This window comes from Dromiciops gliroides, chromosome 1, assembly GCF_019393635.1.
Source record: "Dromiciops gliroides isolate mDroGli1 chromosome 1, mDroGli1.pri, whole genome shotgun sequence".
NCBI lineage: Eukaryota > Metazoa > Chordata > Mammalia > Microbiotheria > Microbiotheriidae > Dromiciops > Dromiciops gliroides.
Window position 1 is genome coordinate 238,322,994 of NC_057861.1, and position 22,368 is coordinate 238,345,361.

The 22,368-nt window shown below is 39.4% G+C and overlaps 1 protein-coding gene across 3 annotated transcripts in view; it reads left to right on the top strand.

Annotated features, from left to right (window-relative positions):
- LAMA3 (laminin subunit alpha 3) overlaps nucleotides 1-22,368 on the top strand; it is a 341,587-nt gene that overhangs the window by 97,724 nt on the left and 221,495 nt on the right. For all 3 annotated transcript variants that reach the window (XM_043973095.1, XM_043973110.1, XM_043973101.1), the window contains exons 9-11: nucleotides 17,113-17,203; nucleotides 18,538-18,669; nucleotides 20,898-20,963. In XM_043973095.1, the coding sequence (XP_043829030.1) occupies nucleotides 17,113-17,203; nucleotides 18,538-18,669; nucleotides 20,898-20,963 (289 nt within the window). The remainder of the gene's footprint in view (nucleotides 1-17,112; nucleotides 17,204-18,537; nucleotides 18,670-20,897; nucleotides 20,964-22,368) is intronic.

A 22,368-nucleotide genomic window follows, 5' to 3' on the forward strand; every position in this document is an offset into this window, starting at 1 on the left:
GGGGGTAACATTTAGAATTTTCTGTATGACTTAGATGAAGACTTAATAGGCATGTTTATAACATCTGTCAAGGACACAGAACTAGTTTTGGAACAGTAGGATCCCAAAATAGTTCAACAAGCTATAGAACAATAGAAGTGAATCTATTAAGATGAAATTGAATAGGGATAGGTGTAAAGTCCTTTGCATGCATAAGTAATGGATGGGGGAGATAGACATTAATAGCTCAAAGCCTTAGAACCTTCAGCAAGTTTGACATGGGTTAGTAGTGAGTCATGGCTACTAAAAATAAAGCAAAAAACAACCACCCTAATAGACTCGGAGTCTTTGCTAACAAATATAAAATATCCAGATGAATAGGGAGAACCATCTACAGGGCTCTTCACTGATAAGACTGTTAGGCTGATTTATGGTGCTCCTTTTTTGGGGGGTGGGGTGGGGCAGTGAGGGTTAAGTGACTTGCCCAGAGTCACACAGCTAGTAAGTGTCAAATGTCTAAAGCCAGATTTGAACTCAGGTCCTCCTGAATCCAGGCCTGGTGCTTTATCCATTATGCCACCTGACTGCCCTTTGGTGCTCCATTTTAAGAGGAACATTTAGAAACTAGAATGGGTCCAGATGGGGGGCAAACAAGATGGCAGGGAGATCATTTTGAAACAACTAGAGATTTTCAGCCTAGATACTGAAGACTTAGGGAAAATATAAAATGTGCATTTAAATATAAGAAAATCTCTTTTGTGAAAGCAGAATTACATTTCTTTTGTGTAGTTACAGAGGACGGAACTAGGACCAAAGGGTAGAAACAGATTTTTAGATGGCTATAAGAATTTTGCTTCCCAGCCATAGAATTGGCTTATCTTTCGAAGTAAAGAGCTCCCAATCACTGTTTATGTTCAGAAGCTAGAGCTGGATAACCAACCTTTCTCCCAACCCACCCCATGATATCCTGTAGTATAAATTCCCATGTAGTCCACAGGCGTGCCCTCACTTTGAGCCTCAAGTACTAGGTCCTGGGGATTCTCTCCAAACTATAGCCGATAAACCCCTATTGATATATTTTACCTTTACCAATGAGCTGTAGAACACAAAGTAAGTAACAAAGGCTTTTAATTAAATAGCAGTGTAAATAAAGAACAGGACATAAATTTTGAGCTCACTCTCCTATGAATGTTATATATTCATTGATGAAAGGGAGACCTTCATAGGAAATAGGTGGGACCTATCAACACATGGAGGGGAGGGTATTTATCCAAGTCATGTGTATGGAGGAACAATTCACACCTCTGTAGCTGTCTTTTACTGACATTGTATTGGACCTGCTTTCTGCTAAACATTGGATTTCACTGGTCCCCAAGTTGATGCTCTATCTTGGCTGATTTCCACTGGGTATATCTGTTGTTCATATCTCTATTCCAGATGAGTTGTTAACCACCTCCTTCACTGGGGCGGGGGGGGGGGGGTTGTGGGGGTTGTGGTTAAAAAGCCTCTCTCTTGAGAAGCCTAATGAAAGAAAGGGTGCAGCTTCTTTAGCCAACTCTCTATGTCCCCCCTCCAAAAAAATACTTGCAAATTACATGGACATAAGTATAACATTTGTAACATATCACTTATAACACAATAAACATCAGAAATAAGATATTTATATACAATTATTCTAAGTGTTCTATACCATCCCATAAGGGTATAAATAATAAGCACTTTTGTTTTTGTTTTTGTTATTTTTTTTTGTGGGGCAATGAGGGTTAAGTGACTTGCCCAGGGTCACACAGCTAGTAGGTGTCAAGTGTCTGAGGCCAAATTTGAACTCAGATCCTCCTGAATCCAGGGCCAGTGCTTTATCCACTGTGCCACCTAGCTGCCCCCTAATAAGTACTTTTAAACAGAATACATGTCAGTGCATACATTTAAAACAAAATATAAATCCTATGTAATACATAACTACTAGCGTATAAAGCACAATATTACAATTTTAACACTGCAATTAACGCATGTAATAAAACATGCATACTATATCTATGAAGCATAACAATATAATAAAACATTAACGATACAGAATATCTAGACTATATTCACATGCATAACATATATTATAGACACTCAAAGAGGGGGTATCTGATATATTTATGTCAAAATATCCACCTTCTTCCATTTTCTCTGGGACATCATACCTAAGTTAACTTGGTCACTGAGTGAATGTCATGGGCAGCATTCACTGTTTCCTATATAGGATCCAGTGTTACAGTTTGTTATACAGTTATAATAATGGTATAGTATTCTGTTGCACAGCTCCAACTTCTGTCATTCTCTCAACAGTAAGGTGACCTCTGAGGGACAAAATCTGAGTCCCTGAGACTCCCTCCTAATTCTTCTTCATGTAGTTCCTGTTGCTTATCCTCCTGGGACCACCAAGGCAAGGCAGATTACAACAAAGTTCCCCTCTCACAATGGCACAGTCTTCTGTGAAGGATCCCTAGGCATGGAAGGCACTGAGTTCTGTCTTCGGGATCTAGGGTAACTTCTGTTTTCAGATTCATCTTTATGTGCTGAAGGCACTCTGATAGACCTCAGCTTCTTTATAACCAGTTCTATATTTGCTTTTTGGGTGCATCCGGTAGTTACATGTCCATCTCGGCCACAGTTACAGCAGAAGATCCTGGGGCCCCTCTGATACTCCACTGGCCATGTTCTAGCTTCAAGCCTGTTTGATTTCTGCCCCCACAATCCCGTATCTGCTTTCTGGGATAAGTGGTACCTAGCTGTATTCCATTTTCCAACAGGCATCTTAGGAGTTTTGGCCTTCATGCCTCCATGACTGTAGTTTGGTTCCATTCTCATTTCGTAGTTTGGTTCCATTCTCATTTCCATAGGCAATATATGAGAAGATGTTTTGGAAAACATCCTTTTGTGTTGCAGACTTCTATCTCCACAATCGAGCTTGCTCTCATACATTTTCACTATTAGCATTAAGTCTTCATATCCAATCCGCTGTCTCTCTTTTTCCAATTTAATTATATGTTGTTGTAGGTCTTCGTTATCTAATAGTCCAGAACTTACTTGGGCCAGTCTAACAGCATCTACTTCATTGGGTCTTACTGCTCCCTTGACAACTAAATTCTGTAGCAGTTTGTCCACTCGCCGGACAAACATAGAGGGCTTCTCTCCCTCACGCTGAAAAGTTGTAAGAAACTGGACATAAGCTTGCTGTGGAGTTTCCGCATCATCATGTTGTTTATCTAGATTTTGCAGACATTCTAACATAGTAGCCTTGGGGATCTGTAATTTCCAAATATGTATAAGGTCAAATGCTCGTCCCTTGAGACCTTCCATAAGTCTTTTCTGTTTTTCCACATCATTCACTTTCCATTGCTTTAATATTTCAGTGGCATGTTTTATCCAGGAGTCATAGGGTTCCTCGTCAGGAGGACAAGGATATTCCCCAGAGAAACTTCTTAATTTGTCAGATCGAGATTCCTGCTCTGGCTCAGACTCAGCTTGTTCACTCTTTCCAGGTCCAGACTTCCCTCCATGTACGTGGATCACATCGCCTTCAGATAGTCCTTCTCTTGGCCGGATAGTCTTGAGCTTTCTTTCTGTCTTTTCTTCCTCAGTGTGGGGTCTCATGACTAGTTTCCAGGTCTTCTCTCCTACTGTAATTGCACTTGGGATTTTAGAATAGTCTGTTGGTTCAGACAGTTTACAGAAAACAGATAAGGTGAGGCCTGTCTCTTCATGTCGTTTGGTCAGTACTTGGCATTTTCCCAAAATACCTATTGAATTATGTAAGACATTTTCGATATCCTTATCTGTTAGGTCATGAGGCACTCCCTTAACAAGCAATCCTCTGGGTAAATCCAGGTGCTTAGCTGTGCACCACTGTTTTAGAGTTTTGTCATCCATAGCCTTTTCCTCCTTTTTAACACACTACTCAGTCACTATAGGAATACACCATACTTCAGTGGCATCTTAACATACTGTACAACAACTTAGTGGTTACTTGAAAGGTTTGACCTGTTTAAAAAGAAAAAATATATTGGAAAACCTTGGTGACTAATCATAGCCTGAAAAAAATTTTCCAGTGGATCCCCACAGTACATAGGGCATTCAAAATGGAGATCCCAGATGTAGATTTCTTCAGTCGATTTCCAGGGTATCCCAATTGGAGATCTGAGCGAAGCACCTACACTATAGTTAACAGGGTCACCCTTTCCCTCCGGGGTCCTAGTTAGTTATACCAGGTTCCAGTTACTTTGTAGGTCATGGTCCTCTCCAAACCATAGCTCATAAGCCTTTAATGATACGTTTTACTTTTACTAGTCAGCCAATGTGAAGGAATGCCCTTGCAGGGAGCATATATGACCAGTGTACATAGAGGGACAACCCACATCTCTGATGTTGCAGTTAAAAATTTTCATCAGCTGCTGCTCTCTCCAACTGATGCCACAATGTTGCTCCCCAAGCCAAGTATCACTGTATCTTGTATCTCAGCTGTCCTCTTCCAGACACTTTATCTCAGCTTTTCCCCTACCAAATGCTGTATCTAGACTGCTTCTCGTTGGGCTTCTTCCCAACGGGAATGAAATATCTCTGTTCCAACTGATCTGTCAATCAGTTATCCAGCTGCCGCCACCATCCTGTGGGGATGGGGTGGGGCAGGGGTGCTGTGCGCTCAGTAGGTTACATCTCTTCTAGCTAGCTTCCTCTGGCGCCTCAGCGAAGGGGCTAGCTTCAGAGCTAAGTGAAAGTCTTCCAGAGATGCTGTCATTGGATTAGCCTTTTCCTAAAGCCTGCTTCTGTCTTTACCCATCACTCTCAGCCAATAACTATGAAACTCCTTACAGCCTTCCCAGTTAGCTCTCTCGAGCCAGTGGTTAAGAAATTCATCTCTGCCATGTTGTACCAGAAGGTACAGTGGCGAAGGCAGAGAATAAGGGTCAGCTGTATCTTTTGAACTCTGCTTAGAACTCTTCTGTTAACTGCTTCTCGTCTTCTGAGCTCTTCAAGTAACTGTTAAACCCTTCTCTGAACTGCCTTAGACTTGGTCTTCCTTATGTCTATCAGTTTAACTGTCACCTTACTTATTGACAGAGACTCCTTTAGTCCTTAGGTCTTCTCATACTTTCTGAGGTAAATTTTCCTAAGTTCTAAAAGGGAAAAGGAATTGAGTCATTCTGAGGTAAAGAAACTCTTTGAACCTCATGCCCCTCTGTTCAAATGCAAATTGTAACCACCCCTGCCAGCTAGCAAGATCTGAGAGGCTATAAGACTTTTGGCTTCCTCCCCTGCCAGCAGTATATACTAGTCTGGTTGCTCCCAAGTATGGGAAAGAGTAATAGCCTGATACATAGTGGAATCTTCTCAGGGAAAGCATGCCCATATAAAGAATAGCAGGGCAATATTATCTAGTGAATTATGTCAAGAAAGAGAAAAGTTTTTCAGGGCTAGAGATAGGAACCAGTTTGAGCTGACTCTTGCCAGTGTCCTATTAAAAGTAGGTAAAAGTTCACCCCTAGTCACTACTGTGCTTGCTTAATAGACTTATGAATATTAACTGCCTAAAATCTCCACCCCATTTTCGAACATGGGTTGTATGAAGGTGTATGTATGTGTATGGGAGGGGTAACATATCAAGGAGGATTTAGTTAGATTTCTTCCGAGAAGATTGTGAACCTGAGCCTAGCAACCTATAGTGACTCGGGGGAGGGACTTATCGAGCCAGGCTCAGTATAAATACAGGGTACTTGCTTTCAGCATTTGGCACTCACTAATTGGCTTTACTGTGGGTGCCCCATTCTCACTAGAATACCAAAGCTGCCTCTGAAAGAACTTATTATGAGAAGGTGGTCTGCACCTGTTTCTCACACAAGTCTTTCTTCATCTATCTGACATTTTGAAGAGGGAATGTGCTCATTCCTAAAAAGGTTCCGTTGCATTGTATGTTTAGAGTGTGTGTGTCCATGTGTTTAACGTCAGAAGAGAGACGATGGTAGTTAAATAATGCTTATATGTTTCTATTAGTGCTAGACTTGGAGTCAGGAAGACAAACACAAATCTATCAAAATTTTCTTTTGTTAAAATTAATAAGAAGGGGCAGCTAGGTGGCACAGTGGATAGAGCACCAGTCCTGGATTCAGGAGAACCTGAGTTCAAATCCAGCTTCAGACACTTGACACTTACTAGCTGTGTGACCCTGGGCAAGTCACTTAACCCTCATTGCCCTGCAAAAAAATTAATAATAATAAGAGAATTGAATTATGTTTCTTATAAACTAGTTCCAGGAAAGAATTCTATTGTCTCATCTAATGCAAGTTTATTCATCGAGTTTGGGTGCATGCACGTGCACGGGTGTGTGTGTGTGTGTGTGTGTGTGTGTGTGTGTGTTTAAGGGAATGAGATTAATGTTGAACTATCAATCAGGACAGTGGAGTTCTAGGGGAGGAGTTTTATGAGTGAAAGTTCTCTGGGACATGGTCTCTGGCTCAGACCTTAGGGCACTGGTGAGAAGATTGCCAGGGAGCAAAGTGAAGCACAGCTTCAACTAGGCCTAAATATAGTTGGAAACTGAGGCAACTTCCAATCTGGACAATGGAGGGTCCAGGAAAGTATTTGTAGGCTTCAAAGGGTTAAGTCCTTTGGGTCACAGTGGGACCTTAAATGCTCTCTGTGGGAATCTACAAGATGTTATTAAGAACGAGTTAGTTATTGTGTGTATGAAATCCAGAATTTATTTTCCAGACAATGAAAGGTCAGGAAATCATCCCAGCATGGTTTCATCTGGCCAAGGTTATAGATGATCTGAGCCAGTCTCATGTCAGTAGAATCACACATACGTGGCTAGTGCTTCCATAAAATGAAGGCATGTCAAAATTATTGTCTGTCCTGAGTACTTCACAAAACTCTATAGCAGCACAGTGTTAAACCCAAGGACCCCAACTTCTTGGCTAAAGATAGAAACAGTATTTGAAAAAAAATTGTGGGGAAAACTAGAAAAGTCTGGCTGAAATTAGCTATAGACTAACATCTCACACCACATACTACAACAAGCTACAGTGGGACATAGGACATATACATACATACATACATACATACATACATACATACATACATATAAATCACAAATTAGAGGAGGCCAAAAGTAGATAACTTCTTACAAATCGAGAGAGGACAAGTTCTTGAGTAAACAAAGGGCAGAGGGGACCATAGGAGATAAAATGAACCATTTTAATCACAAAAAAGTAAAAGCATTTTTCACAGGTAATCATTTCAGTTGAAATTAAAAGGGAACTTGGGGGGGGGGTTCTTTGCAATAAGTTTCTCTGATGAAGTCTGATATCCAAGATATATAGGGGGACTGATTCAAATATATAAGAACATGAGACTTGTAGTTCTTTTTTTTTTTCATTTTTTTAGTGAGGCAATTGTGGTTAAGTGACTTGCCCAGAGTCACACAGCTAGTAAGTGTTAAGTGTCTGAGGCCAGATTTGAACTCAGGTACTCCTGACTCCAGGGCCAGTGCTTTATCCACTGTGCCACCTAGCTGCCCCCAATATCTCTCTCTTTTCTTTTCTTTTTTTTTGTGTGAGGCAATTGTGGTTAAGTGACTTGCCCAGAGTCACACGGCTAGTAAGTGTCAAGTATCTGAGGCTGGATTTGAATTCAGGGCCTCCTGAATCCAGGACTGGTGCTTTATCCACTGTGCCACTTAGCTGCTTCCCCAAGACTCATAGTTCTTTTTTATTTTATTTTTTTGATGAGGCAGTTGGGGTTAAGTGACTTGCCCAGGGTCACACAGCTAGTAAGTGTCAAGTGTCTGAGACCGGATTTGAACTCAGATCCTCCTGATTCCAGGGCCAGTGCTCTATCTACTGCACCACCTAGCTGCCCAAGACTCATAGTTCTTTTTTTTTTTTTAATTTTTTTTTTTTAGTGAGGCAATTGTGGTTAAGTGACTTGCCCAGGGTCACACAGCTAGTAAATGTTAAATGTCTGAGGCTGAATTTGAACTCAGGTACTCCTGACTCCAGGGCCAGTGCTCTATCCACTGCACCACCTAGCTGCCCCCCAAGACTCATAGTTCTTTTTTTTTTTTTTTTTTTTTTTTTTAGTGAAGCAATTGGGGTTAAGTGACTTGCCCAGGGTCACACAGCTAGTAAGTGTTAAGTGTCTGAGGCCAGATTTGAACTCAGGTACTCCTGACTCCAGGGCCAGTGCTCTATCCACTGCACCATCTGGCTGCCCTAAGACTCATAGTTCTTAATGAAGAAATCTAAACTACCGACAACCATATGAAAAAATGCCCCAATTCATTAAAAGTAAGAGAAATATAAATTAAAATAACTTTGAGGAGTCTATAGCATACCAGTTTGCTTGGATGATATAAAAAAGAAATAATATTTGGTAGAGTGGTTGTGGGAGAACAAGCATACCAATGAACTATTGTCAGAATTGTGGATTGGTCCAGTCATTCTGGAAAGCACTTTGGAACTATAACCAAAAAAGTCACTCATCTGTCATCTGTATATAATCTTTGACCCACTGATACTATTAATACATACATCTCTGTCTCTATCTCTATCTATACCTCTATCTCTGTCTCTGTCTCCATTTCTATCTCCATCTCCATATCTCTATATCTATCATCTATCAGTCTGTCATCTATCTATCTATCTATCTATCTATCTATCTATCTATCTATCTATCTATCTATCTATCTATCTATCTATCATCTATTGGTCTATCTATCTAGCTATCACCTATATATCTAGCTATCATATATCTACCTATTTATCTATCAAAAATCAAAGAAAAAGGAAAAGGACCCATATTCATAAAAATACTTATAACAATACATTTTTGTTGGACCAAAGTCCTGGAAACTAAAAAAATATTCATCAATTAGGGAATGGCTGAATAAATTATGGGAAGGGAATAAGCACCCTCTATGTGCCAGGCACTTTATAAATATTACCTCATTTCATCCTCAGAACAATCCTGTGAGTAGGTGCTGTAATCACCCATATTTTACAGCCAAAGAAACTGAGGCATTCAGAGGTTAAGTTACTTGCTGGGGTCATATAGCTAGGAAGTATCTGAGGCTGGGTTTGAATTCAGGTTTTCCTGATTCCAGCCCCAGTGCTCTATCTACTATACCACCTAGTTGTCCCTAAATTACAGTATGTGAACATAATGAAATAGTAGTATACTGTAAGAAGTGATGAAAGGGTTGGATTCAGAGAAACCTGGGAAGAATTACATGAACTAAAGCAGATTGAAATCAGTAGTATCATGACAAATGGGGAGAGGAGGCAGGATTTGTAAAAAAAAAAAAAAAAAGCCAAAACAAAGAAGAAAAGAAAGAAGAGTTTCATCAGCATTTAAAAAAAAGATTAACAGAAAAGAACAAAAGGACATTCAGAGGGAAGCACAAACACAGGACAGCTTTGAAAATAGCTTGTTGAATTTATTATATACATTCAAAAATAAGCTTTTATGTAATAGAGATCCATAATTCTCTTTTTAAATCTTTATATATGGAAATATTTATATTTATTGGTGATTTTCAAGTTCAGAATAACAAAATTAAAGAAAAAGTAGAATGGACTGGCTGACTTTGAGGTAATGTTTTTCCCCTCCCCAGAGATCTTCAAATGGAAGATGGATTATTCAGACACTCATAGGGGGTATTGTTGAATGGATTTTTGTTGATCAAGAATTTGACTGACTTCTTATCTCCTGAGGATCGTTTTTTTCAGTAAATAGGCATTTATGAATTGCTTACTATGTGCCAAGCTGCTGCTGCTGTTGTTGTTTGTCCTTTGTTCTCAAGGAGGACCGTGAGATCAGGTTGATGTCACGACTTGCACTGAATTGTATTTAAATGACGGAAGGCTGTGCAAGGTCACCAACCTCACTTTCTCCTCCAGAGCCATATGGGCTCAGTGGCAAGATATACATCAGAATGACTGGAGGTGTATTTGGGCAAGTGGGGTTAAGTGACTTGCCCAGGGTCAGACAGATAGTAAGTGGCTGAGGTAAGATTTGAATTTAGGTCCTCTTGACTCCAGGGCCAGTGCTCTAATCCGAGCCACCTCACGGCTCTTATGTGCCAAGCACCGAGGAGCCAAATAAAGGGGGGGGGAAACCAGTCTCTGCTCTGAAGGAGCTCAAATTTTAAAGGGAGAATCATCTTGTTTAATAACAAGGCACTAATCTCAGAAGAGAAGGAGGGTGACCTGTCCAAGTATTTTTTCCCCCTGTCCTAAATATCTCTTGTCCACATGAAGTTACTGACATCTTGTTCAGTCAGGTTGTACCCCTCCCCAACCTTGTTGAACTTAAAAGACATATCCTGAAGTTTGACTTTTTAGTTAGTAAAAGCATCTGTAATACCATATTCATCATCAAACAACCCCAGGGAAAGAAAGCAAAAGGTAAAATAGCACTTCTAGAAGGAAGGACCATTTCTTCCTCTAATAAAACTTTAACAAACCTTGTTTAAGGCTGAAGTATCCCCACTTTGTTTTGATTCTTGTGGATTGTTTTTCTCGTGTATTTAAAATAAAGACTTGGGCCCCTTTCCTGAGGGAGAGAATATCTGAGCCAAGTTTTCACTCTGCTCCATGGATTTCAGTTGCCTTCGATGCACTGATCTCCTTTGTTTTCTAGATGTTTTACATCAGAGGTTAAGAGCTGTGGATGCCCCTTCTTTGTGGATGACCCTTTTGGGGATTCTAGGAAAAAAGAGTTCTTTTCTATGTCACCACACCTTTGGACTTCATCACCGTGAGATCCAAGCGGGAATAGCACTTTTGACAAAGTTATCCTCCTAACAGTAGATCCTTTGATCTGAAAAGCATCTCACTACCATGTGGGACTGTTGTTGTCAGTACACTATGTCTGTGGGCTGGCAGTCTGCCAGTATGTACCAGCATGAATCAGAAAAGCCCTGCCCATCAGCCACAGCCAGAGATCTCTATCAGAGATACAGGAATGAAAGCTGTTGTTGATTTAAGGTATATAGTACAAAGAACACTGAAAAGTGGACTTGGACAGTTTATATTTGGCTTTAGGCACAAACTAGATTTGAATTCTAGTACTATCTGTGTGACCCTTGGGCAAACTTCTCTGGGCCTCAGTTTTGTCTTGGTCAGGATTGGAAGGACTGAATCCAGTTCATTACCCTAAAATCATATGGATTGATTAGGCATATGAGTATAGACAAGTCATCAAATTTCTCAGGCTACATTCCTCTTCTCTACCCACCTCATGGGGTTGTTAAGAAATAACTTTGTTAAATTGTAAAAATATATCTGTGTGAATAGTAGTGGTGGTGGTGGTAGTAGTGGTAGTGGTAAGAGTAGTAGTAGTGGTAGTAGTAAGAGTAGTAGTGGTGGTGGTAGGAGTAGCAGTGGTGGTGGTAGTGGTGGTGGTGGTAGGAGTAGTAGTGGTAGTGGTGGTAGTAGAAGTGGTGGTGTGAGTAGTAGTGGTGATGGTAAGAGGGGTGGTAATGGTAACAGTAGTAATGGTGGGAGTAGGAATGGGGGTGGTAGTAGGAGTAGTGGTAAGAATGGTGGTGGTGGTGGTAAGACTAGTAGTAGTAGTGTTGGTGGTAGTGGTGGGAGGAGGAGGAGGAAGAGGAGTGGCAGTATCTTCACTGAGACATGACTTCTTCATAGTCGGAAAACATCTTAGGAAGACCACATTCTTTTGGGCACCCATGCTGCATTGGACTTCAGATCAAATTAAAGAGTTCAAGACCAATGACCATTTACAACTTGATTTTGGATAAATTTATGGAAATTATACTTTCTACAGACAAGATACCTAACTTCTTCAACAATTTGTTGTTTAAATGTCTGTTAAATGTCTGCTTATCAAACCCTCCCCCCCCAAACACACACACACACACACACACACACACTTTTAATCTCCTTCAGTGACTAGACTCTGCCTAGCCTAGTGCTTCTCTCCATTAATAGGTCATAGCTAGTGACCCAGGAACACTGAATAAAAAAACCCCACCAAATACAGAAATAAGTGTGAACAAATGAGCAAAATGGTGTGGAGTATTGATTACTGCTTGGTAATCTATTCCTTTAGGAAGTCTATACCTCCAGAAAAGTAGGAAGGAAGGATTCTCTTAGGTGTCTCATGAGTAAAGGTATTGAGGGGAGAGAGGTAGAAAGAGTAGCTGATGGCCTTGCAAAATTGCCAGTATTGTGCAATAAGTTGGCAGTTTAATAGCTGAAAGAACTCAGTTTTTAACTAGCACTTGACAGGAGCAATGCATACAGGTATGGAAACAGGTGGGGCAATTTCTGAGCAAGGTATGAAGGGATGTCAGTTCATCCAGACAGGTAAAAAAATAATTCACATTGTAGAAACTGTTTCTGTAGTTATCTCCTCCTGAAGGATATGTGCTGGGTTTGTACTTTTGCCTAAGAAAACGACCAGTTAATTCCATATGCTGCAAGTACTAGCTGATTTCCTTGATAGAGGACAAGATAACAGGGCTTGAGAAATACTTCTTTTGCTAGGATATGTAAAACTTTTCTCCGTATGGAAAAAGGAAAATAAGGATTAAATGAGTCAGCGATTAATAACAGTTTAAATTTAGTAGGAAAGTTTATTTAGCTTCATTTTTATACCTTCCTCTATGTGTAGCTTGACATATTTCCTTTTTTAACCTGTTTTCGTTTTTCTCATTAAATATTTCCCAAGTTCTTTTAGAATTTATTTTTAAAAATTTTGAGTTCCAAATTCTCTCCCTCAATCCCACTCCTCCCCCCTTCTTTGAGAAGGCATCAGTTACCCATGTGAAGTCATGTAAAACATATTTCCATATTAGCTATGTTGCAAAAGAAAACAGACCAAAAATAAAGAAAACAAAAGTAAAAAACTATGCTTCAGGGGCAGCTAGATGGCGCAATGGTTAAAGGACCGGCCCTGGACTCAGGAGTACCTGAGTTCAAATCCGGCCTCAGACACTTGACACTTACTAGCTGTGTGACCGTGGGCAAGTCACTTAACCCCCATTGCCTAAAAACAAAACAAACAAACAAACAAACAAACAAAACAAAACTATGCTTCAATCTGCATTGAATTAATCAGATCTGTCTCTGGAAATGTATAGCATTTTTCATCATAAGTCCTTTAGAATTGCCTTGGGTCATTGTATCGCCCACAATAGCCAAGCCATTCACAGTTGATCATCATAAAATATTGCTGTTACTGTATACAACATTCTTCTGCTCACTTTACTTTGCTTCAGTTTATGTAAGTCTGTCTAGGTTTTTCTAAAAGCATCCTGCTCATCATTTCTTAGAGTGCCATAGCATTCCATTACAATCATATACCACAACTTGTTCCTCTGTTCTCCAATTGTTGGATATCCCTCAATTTCCAGTTCGTTGACACCACAAAAAGAGCTGCTATAAATATCTTTGTACAAATAGGTCCTTTCCCCTTTTCTTTTATCTCTTTGGGATACAGACCTAATAGTGGTATTGCTAGATCAAAGTTGACTTAAATTTCTAAAAACAAATGAGTAATTTTAAAGAAGCAATAGAAAGAATAATGGATTCCAAATCAGAAAACCTGGGTTCCAATCCCAGCTTTGCTATTTACTACCTAGGTTGACTTTGGAGAAGTCACTTAACATTTCTGGGGTTGTTTTGTCATCTACAAAATGAATTTTTTGGCTAGGTGATCTTTAGGGTCTTCCCAGCTTTGGATTTATCCTAGGATTCCATTTATAGACAAAATCCTATTGGCTGTAGAGCTTTTCCCAGGTGAACTGCTGTAGTCAGAGATAGGGGTGAGTCATTTGGAATATTATCCCCAGGTATCCTGTTGGGGAGAGACTGAGCCGCAACTGGTGACAGAGCTGGTGGAGAGGACCTAACCAGCAGACAGTCTACACAATGTCCTCCATGTACAGTGACAGTGTCAGTCCCAATGTTGGGTTGTTTGTTTTTTTTTTAAACATGAAGGCCAGTGGTATATAGATCTAAGGGTGGGGTTGTTTTGTTGACAGGAAAAACGAGGACTGGAGCCACAAAGTTAGATTCGTGGAATTGTGCTTCTGCACTCTTGCCACCCTTACTGGCATTTTCTATTACCGAAATGATGCCATTTCTATGCCAGATGATGCCATGGTAACCATAGTTACCACCAGGCTTTGCCACAGGCCGTAGAGAATAACTACTGATATTAGCTAAAGACAAATCGTGGTATTTGCTATTCATCTTCAACAGCCATTTGTTTGTTTCTTAATACTCCAGGGGTTTGATTGATTAATTGTTGTTACCAATGCCTAAGGAAGTCCTTTCTCTAGTACACTTTCCCTCTTTTCTGTATCCCAATTGAATTAGACTCTTTTTGTTTGGCACCAGTGGGGAGAGTCACCATAATAACAATAATTAGGGTTTGCAAAGGGCTTTATCCCCACAATACTCCTGGGAGGTAAATGCTGTTGTTATCCCCATTTCACAGATGAGGAAACAGAGGCAAATAGAGGTAACATGACTTTCCCAGGGTCACACAGCTACTTAAATGTCTGATGGATTTGAACTCAGGTCTTCCTGATTGCAGCCTCAAGACCCTATCTGTTGCATCTCCCTGCTTCAAGGGGAAGTTTTACAAAGGCAGATTCAGCTTTGATTTAAGGAAAAACTTCCTAAACTTTAGAATTAAAAAAGGGAGAGGGGGAAAAAGAGGGGGTAAAATGGGCATTGGCTACCTTGTGCAGGTCTTCAAGCAGAGCCGAGGTAGTTAGCTTGTCAGGTGTGTGGTAGAAGTAATTGATTCTGCTCCTCTATTTTTCATCCCAGTTGTCTCATTAAATAGCTCTCTGTCTCTCTGTCTGTCTCTGTCTCTCTCTCTGTTTGTCTTTCTCTGTTTCTGGGTCTCTCTGTCATCTCTGTGTCTGTGTCTGTCTCTATCTCTCTCTGTCTGTCTGTCTCTCTGTCTCTCTCTGTCTCTCTGTCTTTCTCTGTCTCTGTCTCTCTCTTTCTCTCTGTTATTCACTGACATTTGGTGGGTGAGGAGGACTGGAGAGCAGCACTTTTGGATTTGCTTAAAACACATATCCTTCAATGGGAAAAGAAGAGAAATGTGCAGTGAGGTTCTGCATTGTCTAGTGCTTTGGGCTTCATTGTTAAAAGTGAATTAAAAATAATTTAGATTATAGCCCACAGGACAAGGAGAGGTTATAAATAAGATTTTGAAGTTAATAAAATTCTCTGTACTAGGGGAGAAAATAAAGAAAGGATCTTTGTCCTCCCTTTGGCCATTTTGTGTAGACCCTTGTGTTCACCAGAGTTTGTCACGTGTGCCCTAACTTCCTACTTCTATTTCTTTCATTAGAGAATGAACACGCTTCCCTGATTATTTGTGAAATAGAGAAAAGCAGAATGGAACTGAATTCACAGTGTCTCATTCCTGGAAACTGCTGCCTGTAATTTGATTTTATAGCAATTACAAGCATTAGCAAAGAAACATAATTAGTAGACCTAATGTATTTTAATATAAACTCTACTGATGATACATATAAAGGCTTTTTCCATTTATGTAATGGAAACTTTTGAAAATGTTTTCATGAAGAAAGAGCAATAACATGCGAACCAGTGGTACAAGAGGTGTGGGCACGTCCTACTTCTCTAGGCACTGGAAAAAATATAAATATACATCTTAAATATTTTCCTTTCAAACTAAATCATCATGTGACATTTTGTTGTTCAGTTTTCTCAGTCCTGTCCGACTCTTCATGACCCTATTTGGGGTTTTCTTGGCAGAGATACTAGAATAGTTTGCCATTTCTTCAGCTCAGGAAACTGGGGCAAATGGGGTTAAGTGACTTGTCTAGGGCCACACAGCTAGTAAGTGTCTGAGGCCAGATTTGAACAGAGGTCTTCCTGACTCCTGACCTGGAGCTCTATCCCCTGGACCACCTACCTGTCCCTATGATGTGATATATTATTTATCAGTTCTTCAGAATGAAACTACTGTGAATAATATGAAAGGACTATGGTGAATCTTAGCCATTCCTAGATTGATTTATTGCTGTAACTGTATATGGAGCCAGCTCATTATCAGCTATCAAAAGCTAACTGTCCATTTACACCTCAGAAATCACAAAGCGCTAAGAATCAGGGAAATTAAAATACTATTCTGAGATACCACCTCACACTTATCCAATTGGCTAATATGACAAAAAATGAAAATAATAAGTGTTAGAGAAAATGTGGGAAAATTGGAATACTAATGGTTAGTAAGTAGAGTTGTGAACAATTTGGAACCATGCCCAAAAGGTTATAAAACTGTGCATACCCTTTGACCCAGCAATTTCACTACTAGGTCTATACCCCAATGAGAACGTAAAAAATGGAAAAGGATCCGCATGTACAAACATATTTATAGCTGCTTTTTTTGTGGTGGCAAAGAACTGGAAATTGAGAGAATGCCCATCAGTTGGGGAATGGCTAAACAAGTTGTTATATATGAATGTAATGGAGTACTACTGTGTTGTAAGAAATGATGAGCAGGAGGAGTTCAGAGAAACCTGGAAAGACTTACATGAATTGATTCTGAGCAAAATGAGCAGAACCAAGAGAACATAGTACACAGTATCAACAACATTGTGGGGTGATCAACTGTGATAGGCTTAGGTCTTCTCAGCAATAAAATGATCCAAGGTAATTCAAAGGACTCATGAGGCAAAGTGCTCTCCACATCCAGAAAAAGAACGGTGAAGTCTGAATGCAGATTGAAGCATACACATACTATTTTCATTTTTTTTTGTTTTTTCTTCTCTCTTGTGTTTTTTTTCCTTTTGTTCTGATTCTTCTCTTACAACATGACTAACACGAAAATATGTTTAACATGATTCAGATCACTTTCTGGTTTCGGGGTGAATGAAGGGCAAGAGGGAGAAAAACCTGGAACTTAAAATCTTACAAAAATGAATGTTGAAAACTATCTTCGCATGTAATTAAAAAATAAAATAAAATACTATTTTAAAAAAGAAATATATCCTGTCTTTTCAGTTTGGATCCTAAGAAAAACAGGCTTCTCTTTTGTGTTCTCTTGCCTTAAGTTTCTTTTATTTCTTCCTAGCATAACACAGCTGGTGTAAACTGTGAAAGGTGCGTTCAAGGTTATTACCGTCCTTACAACGTTCCAGTAGAAGCACCCCATGGCTGTATGCGTAAGTTTTCTCTGCTTGTTGGTTTCCCCCTCCCCCATAATTGTTTTAGCTGACATTAGAAAAGCCTTCCAGTTAAGTTTCATCTTTTTTTGCCACCTCTAAGTCATCTCTAACTCTTCTTTCTGCCTCACAACTAGCATCCAATCAATTGCAGATCTCCTCTACCTCCAAAGTGTATCTCGCATCTACCCCCTTTTTCTTCATTTAAATGGTCACCACCATCATTCAGGCCATCACTTCTTTTCTTTTCTTTTCTTTTTTTTTCTTTTCTTTTCTTTTTTTTGTGGGGCAATTGGGGTTAAGTGACTTGCCCAGGGTCACAGAGCTAGTAAGTGTTAAGTGTCTCAGGCTGGATTTGAACTCAGGTCCTCCTGAATGCAGGACTGGTGCTCTATACACTGGACCACCTAGCTGCCCCTTAGGCCATCACTTCTTGTCTGGATTACTGCAGTAGTCATTAAATTGGCCTCCCTACCTCCTGTCTCTCCCCTCTCCAGCCTGTTCTCCATGCAGCTGCCAAATGAATATTTCCAAAGCACAGATCTAACCATGTTACTCTTCAGGTTAAGAGACTCATGGCTCTCCCTACTTTAGGATAAAATACAGATTTATCTATTAGTTTTTTAGATCTGGTCATAGTCTGGGTCAGCTATACCTTTTTAGGCATATTCTTTTTTACTTTCCATCACACATTTTATATTTCAGTTGCATTGGCCTTCTTTACTGGTCCCAGTACGTGCCATTCTCCAAAACTAGAAAGCACTCCCACCTCTTTGTTCTTTTCTTTTCTTCTCTTTTCTTTTTTCTTTCTTTCTTTTTTGCAGGGCAATGAGGGTTAAGTGACTTGCCCAGGGTCACACAGCTAGTAAGTGTCAAGTGTCTGAGGCCGGATTTGAACTCTGGTCCTCCTGAATCCAGAGCCAGTGCTTTATCCACTTCGGGCTTCCCCTCCCCACCTCTGCACTCCCACCTCTTCTTCTTAGAATTCCTGATTTCTTTCAAAGCTCAGCTTAAGTTCTACCTGCTTTGGGATGCCTCTCCTGATCTCCCCCATTGCTCTGGAAATTCCTTTGTATTTAATATTCTTTGTCAAGTCAACAAACAACCATCAAGCACTCTCTATGTGCCAGGCTGTGCCAAGCTCTGGGAATGCATAGACATGCTAAAGGAAAGACAGTCCTTGCCTTCATGGAGCTTCCATTCTAATGTGGAAAGAGGGAACATAGACATTAGAGTAAATATTGCCTGGAAAATATTGGTACTTAGTGTATTTGCTTTGCCAAAGGGCATCAAATCAATTATTGTTGTTGTTTTAAATTTTGTTCTGTGTCCAGCCTGCAGCTGTAACCCTGAGTATACAGATGGTTGTGAACAGGGCACAGGTCGCTGCTTTTGCAAGTCGAATTTCCATGGGGAAAACTGTGAGCGCTGTGCTGAAGGATTCTACAACTTCCCATTTTGCCAGCGTAAGTCTGGATGGTTGCCTGGGTGTTGTGCAAAAAGGCAGATTCAGGCTTCTTCTTCTTCTTCTTCTTCTTCTTCTTCTTCTTCTTCTTCTTCTTCTTCTTCTTCTTCTTCTTCTTCTTCTCCTTCTTCTTCTTCTTCTTCTTCTTCTTCTCCTTCTTCTTCTTCTCCTTCTTCTTCTTCTTTCCTTTGGGGTTTGTTTGTTTGTTTATTTGTTTTTGGTGAGGCAATTGGGGTTAAGTGACTTGCCCAAGGTCACACAGCTAGTAAGTGTTAAGTGTCTGAGGCCAGATTTGAACTCAGGTACTCCTGACTCCAGGGCCAGTGCTCTATCCACTGTGCCACCTAGCTGCCCCCATATCCTTTGTTTTTATATCTTTCCTTAACTTCCCTTATCCAATGGAGTGATCCTTATAAGAAAGAATAAAAATGAAAAACAGTTACACACACATAGATTATTTTTAAAAGTTGTATGAGAGTATTACCACAACTTTGGGAACACACACCAAGGTTTGGCTTTAGTTTTTATTAAGAATCTTATTTACTCTTAGCTTGATTTTTAACAAACTTAGGCCTCAGGCTTGTGCTCCTTTGCAGAACTAATTGGATTATCCTTAATGACCCTAATTATTTGGTAAGAAATGTATTTATGTTTTATAATTTAAAGTTATATGTTTTGGTTTAAAACAACTGTAAGATCCAAGACTAATGAATAGATATTAAATTATTTTGATAATTTTTATGTTCTAGCCTGGATAATCATTTGTGAACATACTATAATTAACACTCAAAATCAGGTTTCTGTTCTACATTATTAGCCCAAAGACTCAGCTGATGTTCATTATTTAATGTAAATGGGACAGGACCATATAAGGGGCCCTGGAAATAGTTATGTGCCATATAAAAAGTAAGTCCTTGTGAGAGAGAGGATTTCTAGCTGACTCACTATTGTCTCCAAATGGGGCAGGGCTTTCAAATGCCCTCCTGAGTAGCTATGGTCTTGAGTAACCCTATTTCTTTTAGATCTGATTGCATAAACTAGTCCTTTGGGAAGGATTTCCAACTGTGGGGGCATGAGGGCAGAGGGAAGGGAATATTGTGGCAAGAAAAAACATTTAAGAATTCATATTCCATCCCTCAGTCTCCCAAGGAATAAATCAAACTTCAAATATAAGTCAAAAGTTTCCTAAGAGCCCTACACACTCTTCATGGAAAATACCCAGATCAACTAAAGAATGTCAAAGGGGATCATACTGGATTTAATACTGAAGTATTGCAATATTTCCCTTAGCGGACTATGTTCCTATTAATCATTTAGTCCTATCTAGATGGTTGCATTATAATTTATAAGTGGTAGATTTACTTGAATCTGTACATAACAAGCATGTCTTTGTCTACTCTTGGAAGGAAAGAAAATGAAAATCTACACTAAATGCATGAGAATTAGTTCATGACAAAGTGCCAGGTATCTGAGAAATTACCCCAAGAGATAAAATAGTAGACTATAGCTTGCTGGATCTCAGCCTCACTTTATATTCAGAGCTCTCAGGTTGATTTTTCCAAGACAGGAAATATATATATATATATATATATATATATAATATCCTTTTCCTTCAGTTTCCTTCTTTTAAAAATGGGTTTAAAAAAATTTCCCTGTATTTACTGCTGTGATATTGTGAGTATAAATTTAAAAGCTATTCCAAATACTAAGCTAAATTGTGTGATGCAGCAGTGGGGAGGATGGGTAGAGTGTGAGCATCTAGTGTATGGGGAGAAGGTACATGATTAAATTGATGTTTTAAAGCAAGACACACAAAATCTTATTACCTGAGATTTTCTTTCCTTCCTTCCTTCCTTCCTTCCTTTATAATTTGTGATAATTTAATAAAGGATGTGTTAAAGTTACATGCAGTAAAAAAATTCAAGGAAAATGTTTGCCTACTTAAGAAAATTACTTTAAAGTCTGCCCTCAGTTTTACAGAGGACAAAATTTAACTTGATTGTAGAGGGAAACACCACTAATGTTCCCTATCATTAATGCAGGACTTCTATTAGGTAATATTTAGCTATTCTGATTTTAGTTACCGAATACAGATGAATAATATTGTATTTCCTTTAAAATGTTCTACTATTCAGAGTTTTCACTCATTAAGGGAGGCTAAATTAACAAGTTTTTACTGTAATCTCTAATTTAATTTTTCCCTGTATTTTTAATAAATAATTTTTAAAGGAATTCCTATTTATCCTGTTTCTACTCCAAGACCAGGAGCTTCCACTGCTGCTGGAGAAATAAAAGGCAAGTAACTCCCCCTTTTATCTTACCTTTCCAGAAAGTGTTAAGCTTAACATGTAATTCATTCAGCAAACATTTATTTTTTATTTTATTTATTTATTTTTTTGTGTGGGGCGATGGGGGTTAAGTGACTTGCCCAGGGTCACACAGCTGGATTTGAACTCAGGTTCTCCTGAATCCAGGGCCAGTGCTTTATCCACTGTGCCACCTAGCTGCCCCCTATTTTTTATTTTTTAAAAAACATTTTCATCTAAAGTTTTGAGTTCCAAATTCTATCCCTTCTTCCCTCCCTCCCCTCCCCCCTCCCTGAGGTGGTTAGTAATCAGATATAGGTTATACATAGGCAATTATGTAAAACATTTCCATATTAGTTATTTTGTACAAGGAAACTTGAATAAAAGGAAAAAAAAGAAAGTGAAAAATAGCATGTTTCTTTCTGTATTTAATCAATATCAGTTCTTTCCCTGTCGATGGATAGTATACATAATCGTTAGTCCTTCAGGATCGTCATGGATCATTGTATTGCTGAGAATAGCTAAGTCCTTCACAGTTCATCAAACATTATTGCTGTCAACAAACATTTAGTAATCACCTACTGTGTGAAGAGCACAGTCTCTATTTTTTTTAAACAAGGAAATGGTTTAAACCTTATATGTGTTATCTATTCGCTTATCCTTTTGCCCTCTCTACCCCTCTCCCCCATACCTCCCAGTTGACTGAAATAAAAACAGGAAGTGGAATTTAATTAGATGGGAGGGGAGAGATTTGGAAGCTTTTTATAAACTATAGAGCAGACACAACAAGGACTTAAGAAAAGAGCTTTCCTTTCAGAAAGAGTAATGGCATTTGTCGAGAAATATGAATGCAAAAATATTTATTTTGATATTTTAGGGATCTGCAATTTCATTGATGTTGGAAGATGTTCCTTCCACTGATACAGAATGCAGACCCTCTACAACAGAGTGAGATGGTCTTCAAGAATTCCTTAGGCCATTTTGGTGATAATTACCTTGGAAATGAACTAGGTTGTTCCTCAGGCAAGAGACATTCAGTCTGTTATAAGTGTAGAATCCAATGCTTTTGCATCTTGATAAGACCCAAGAGGCTTCAATCATACACCTTTCAAAAACCCAGAGTCACCTCCATCACAGGATGAGAATTTGGAAGGCAAAAATATGCAGCACAAATCTGCTAAACATCTTTTAGTTGATTATAATCTCTATGTGGGTCTTAACTTAGGGCAGTGAACATAGGGTTCCTTGTTCTCATGGGTTAAACAAACTTGAGCATGTCCAGAGGAATTTGACAGAGATGACTAGGGAGGGGTTTGGAGACTGTGGCACGTGAAGATTGCTTGGTGGAACTGGGATTGTTAAGCCAGACAAGAGAAGACTTAAGAGACACCTGA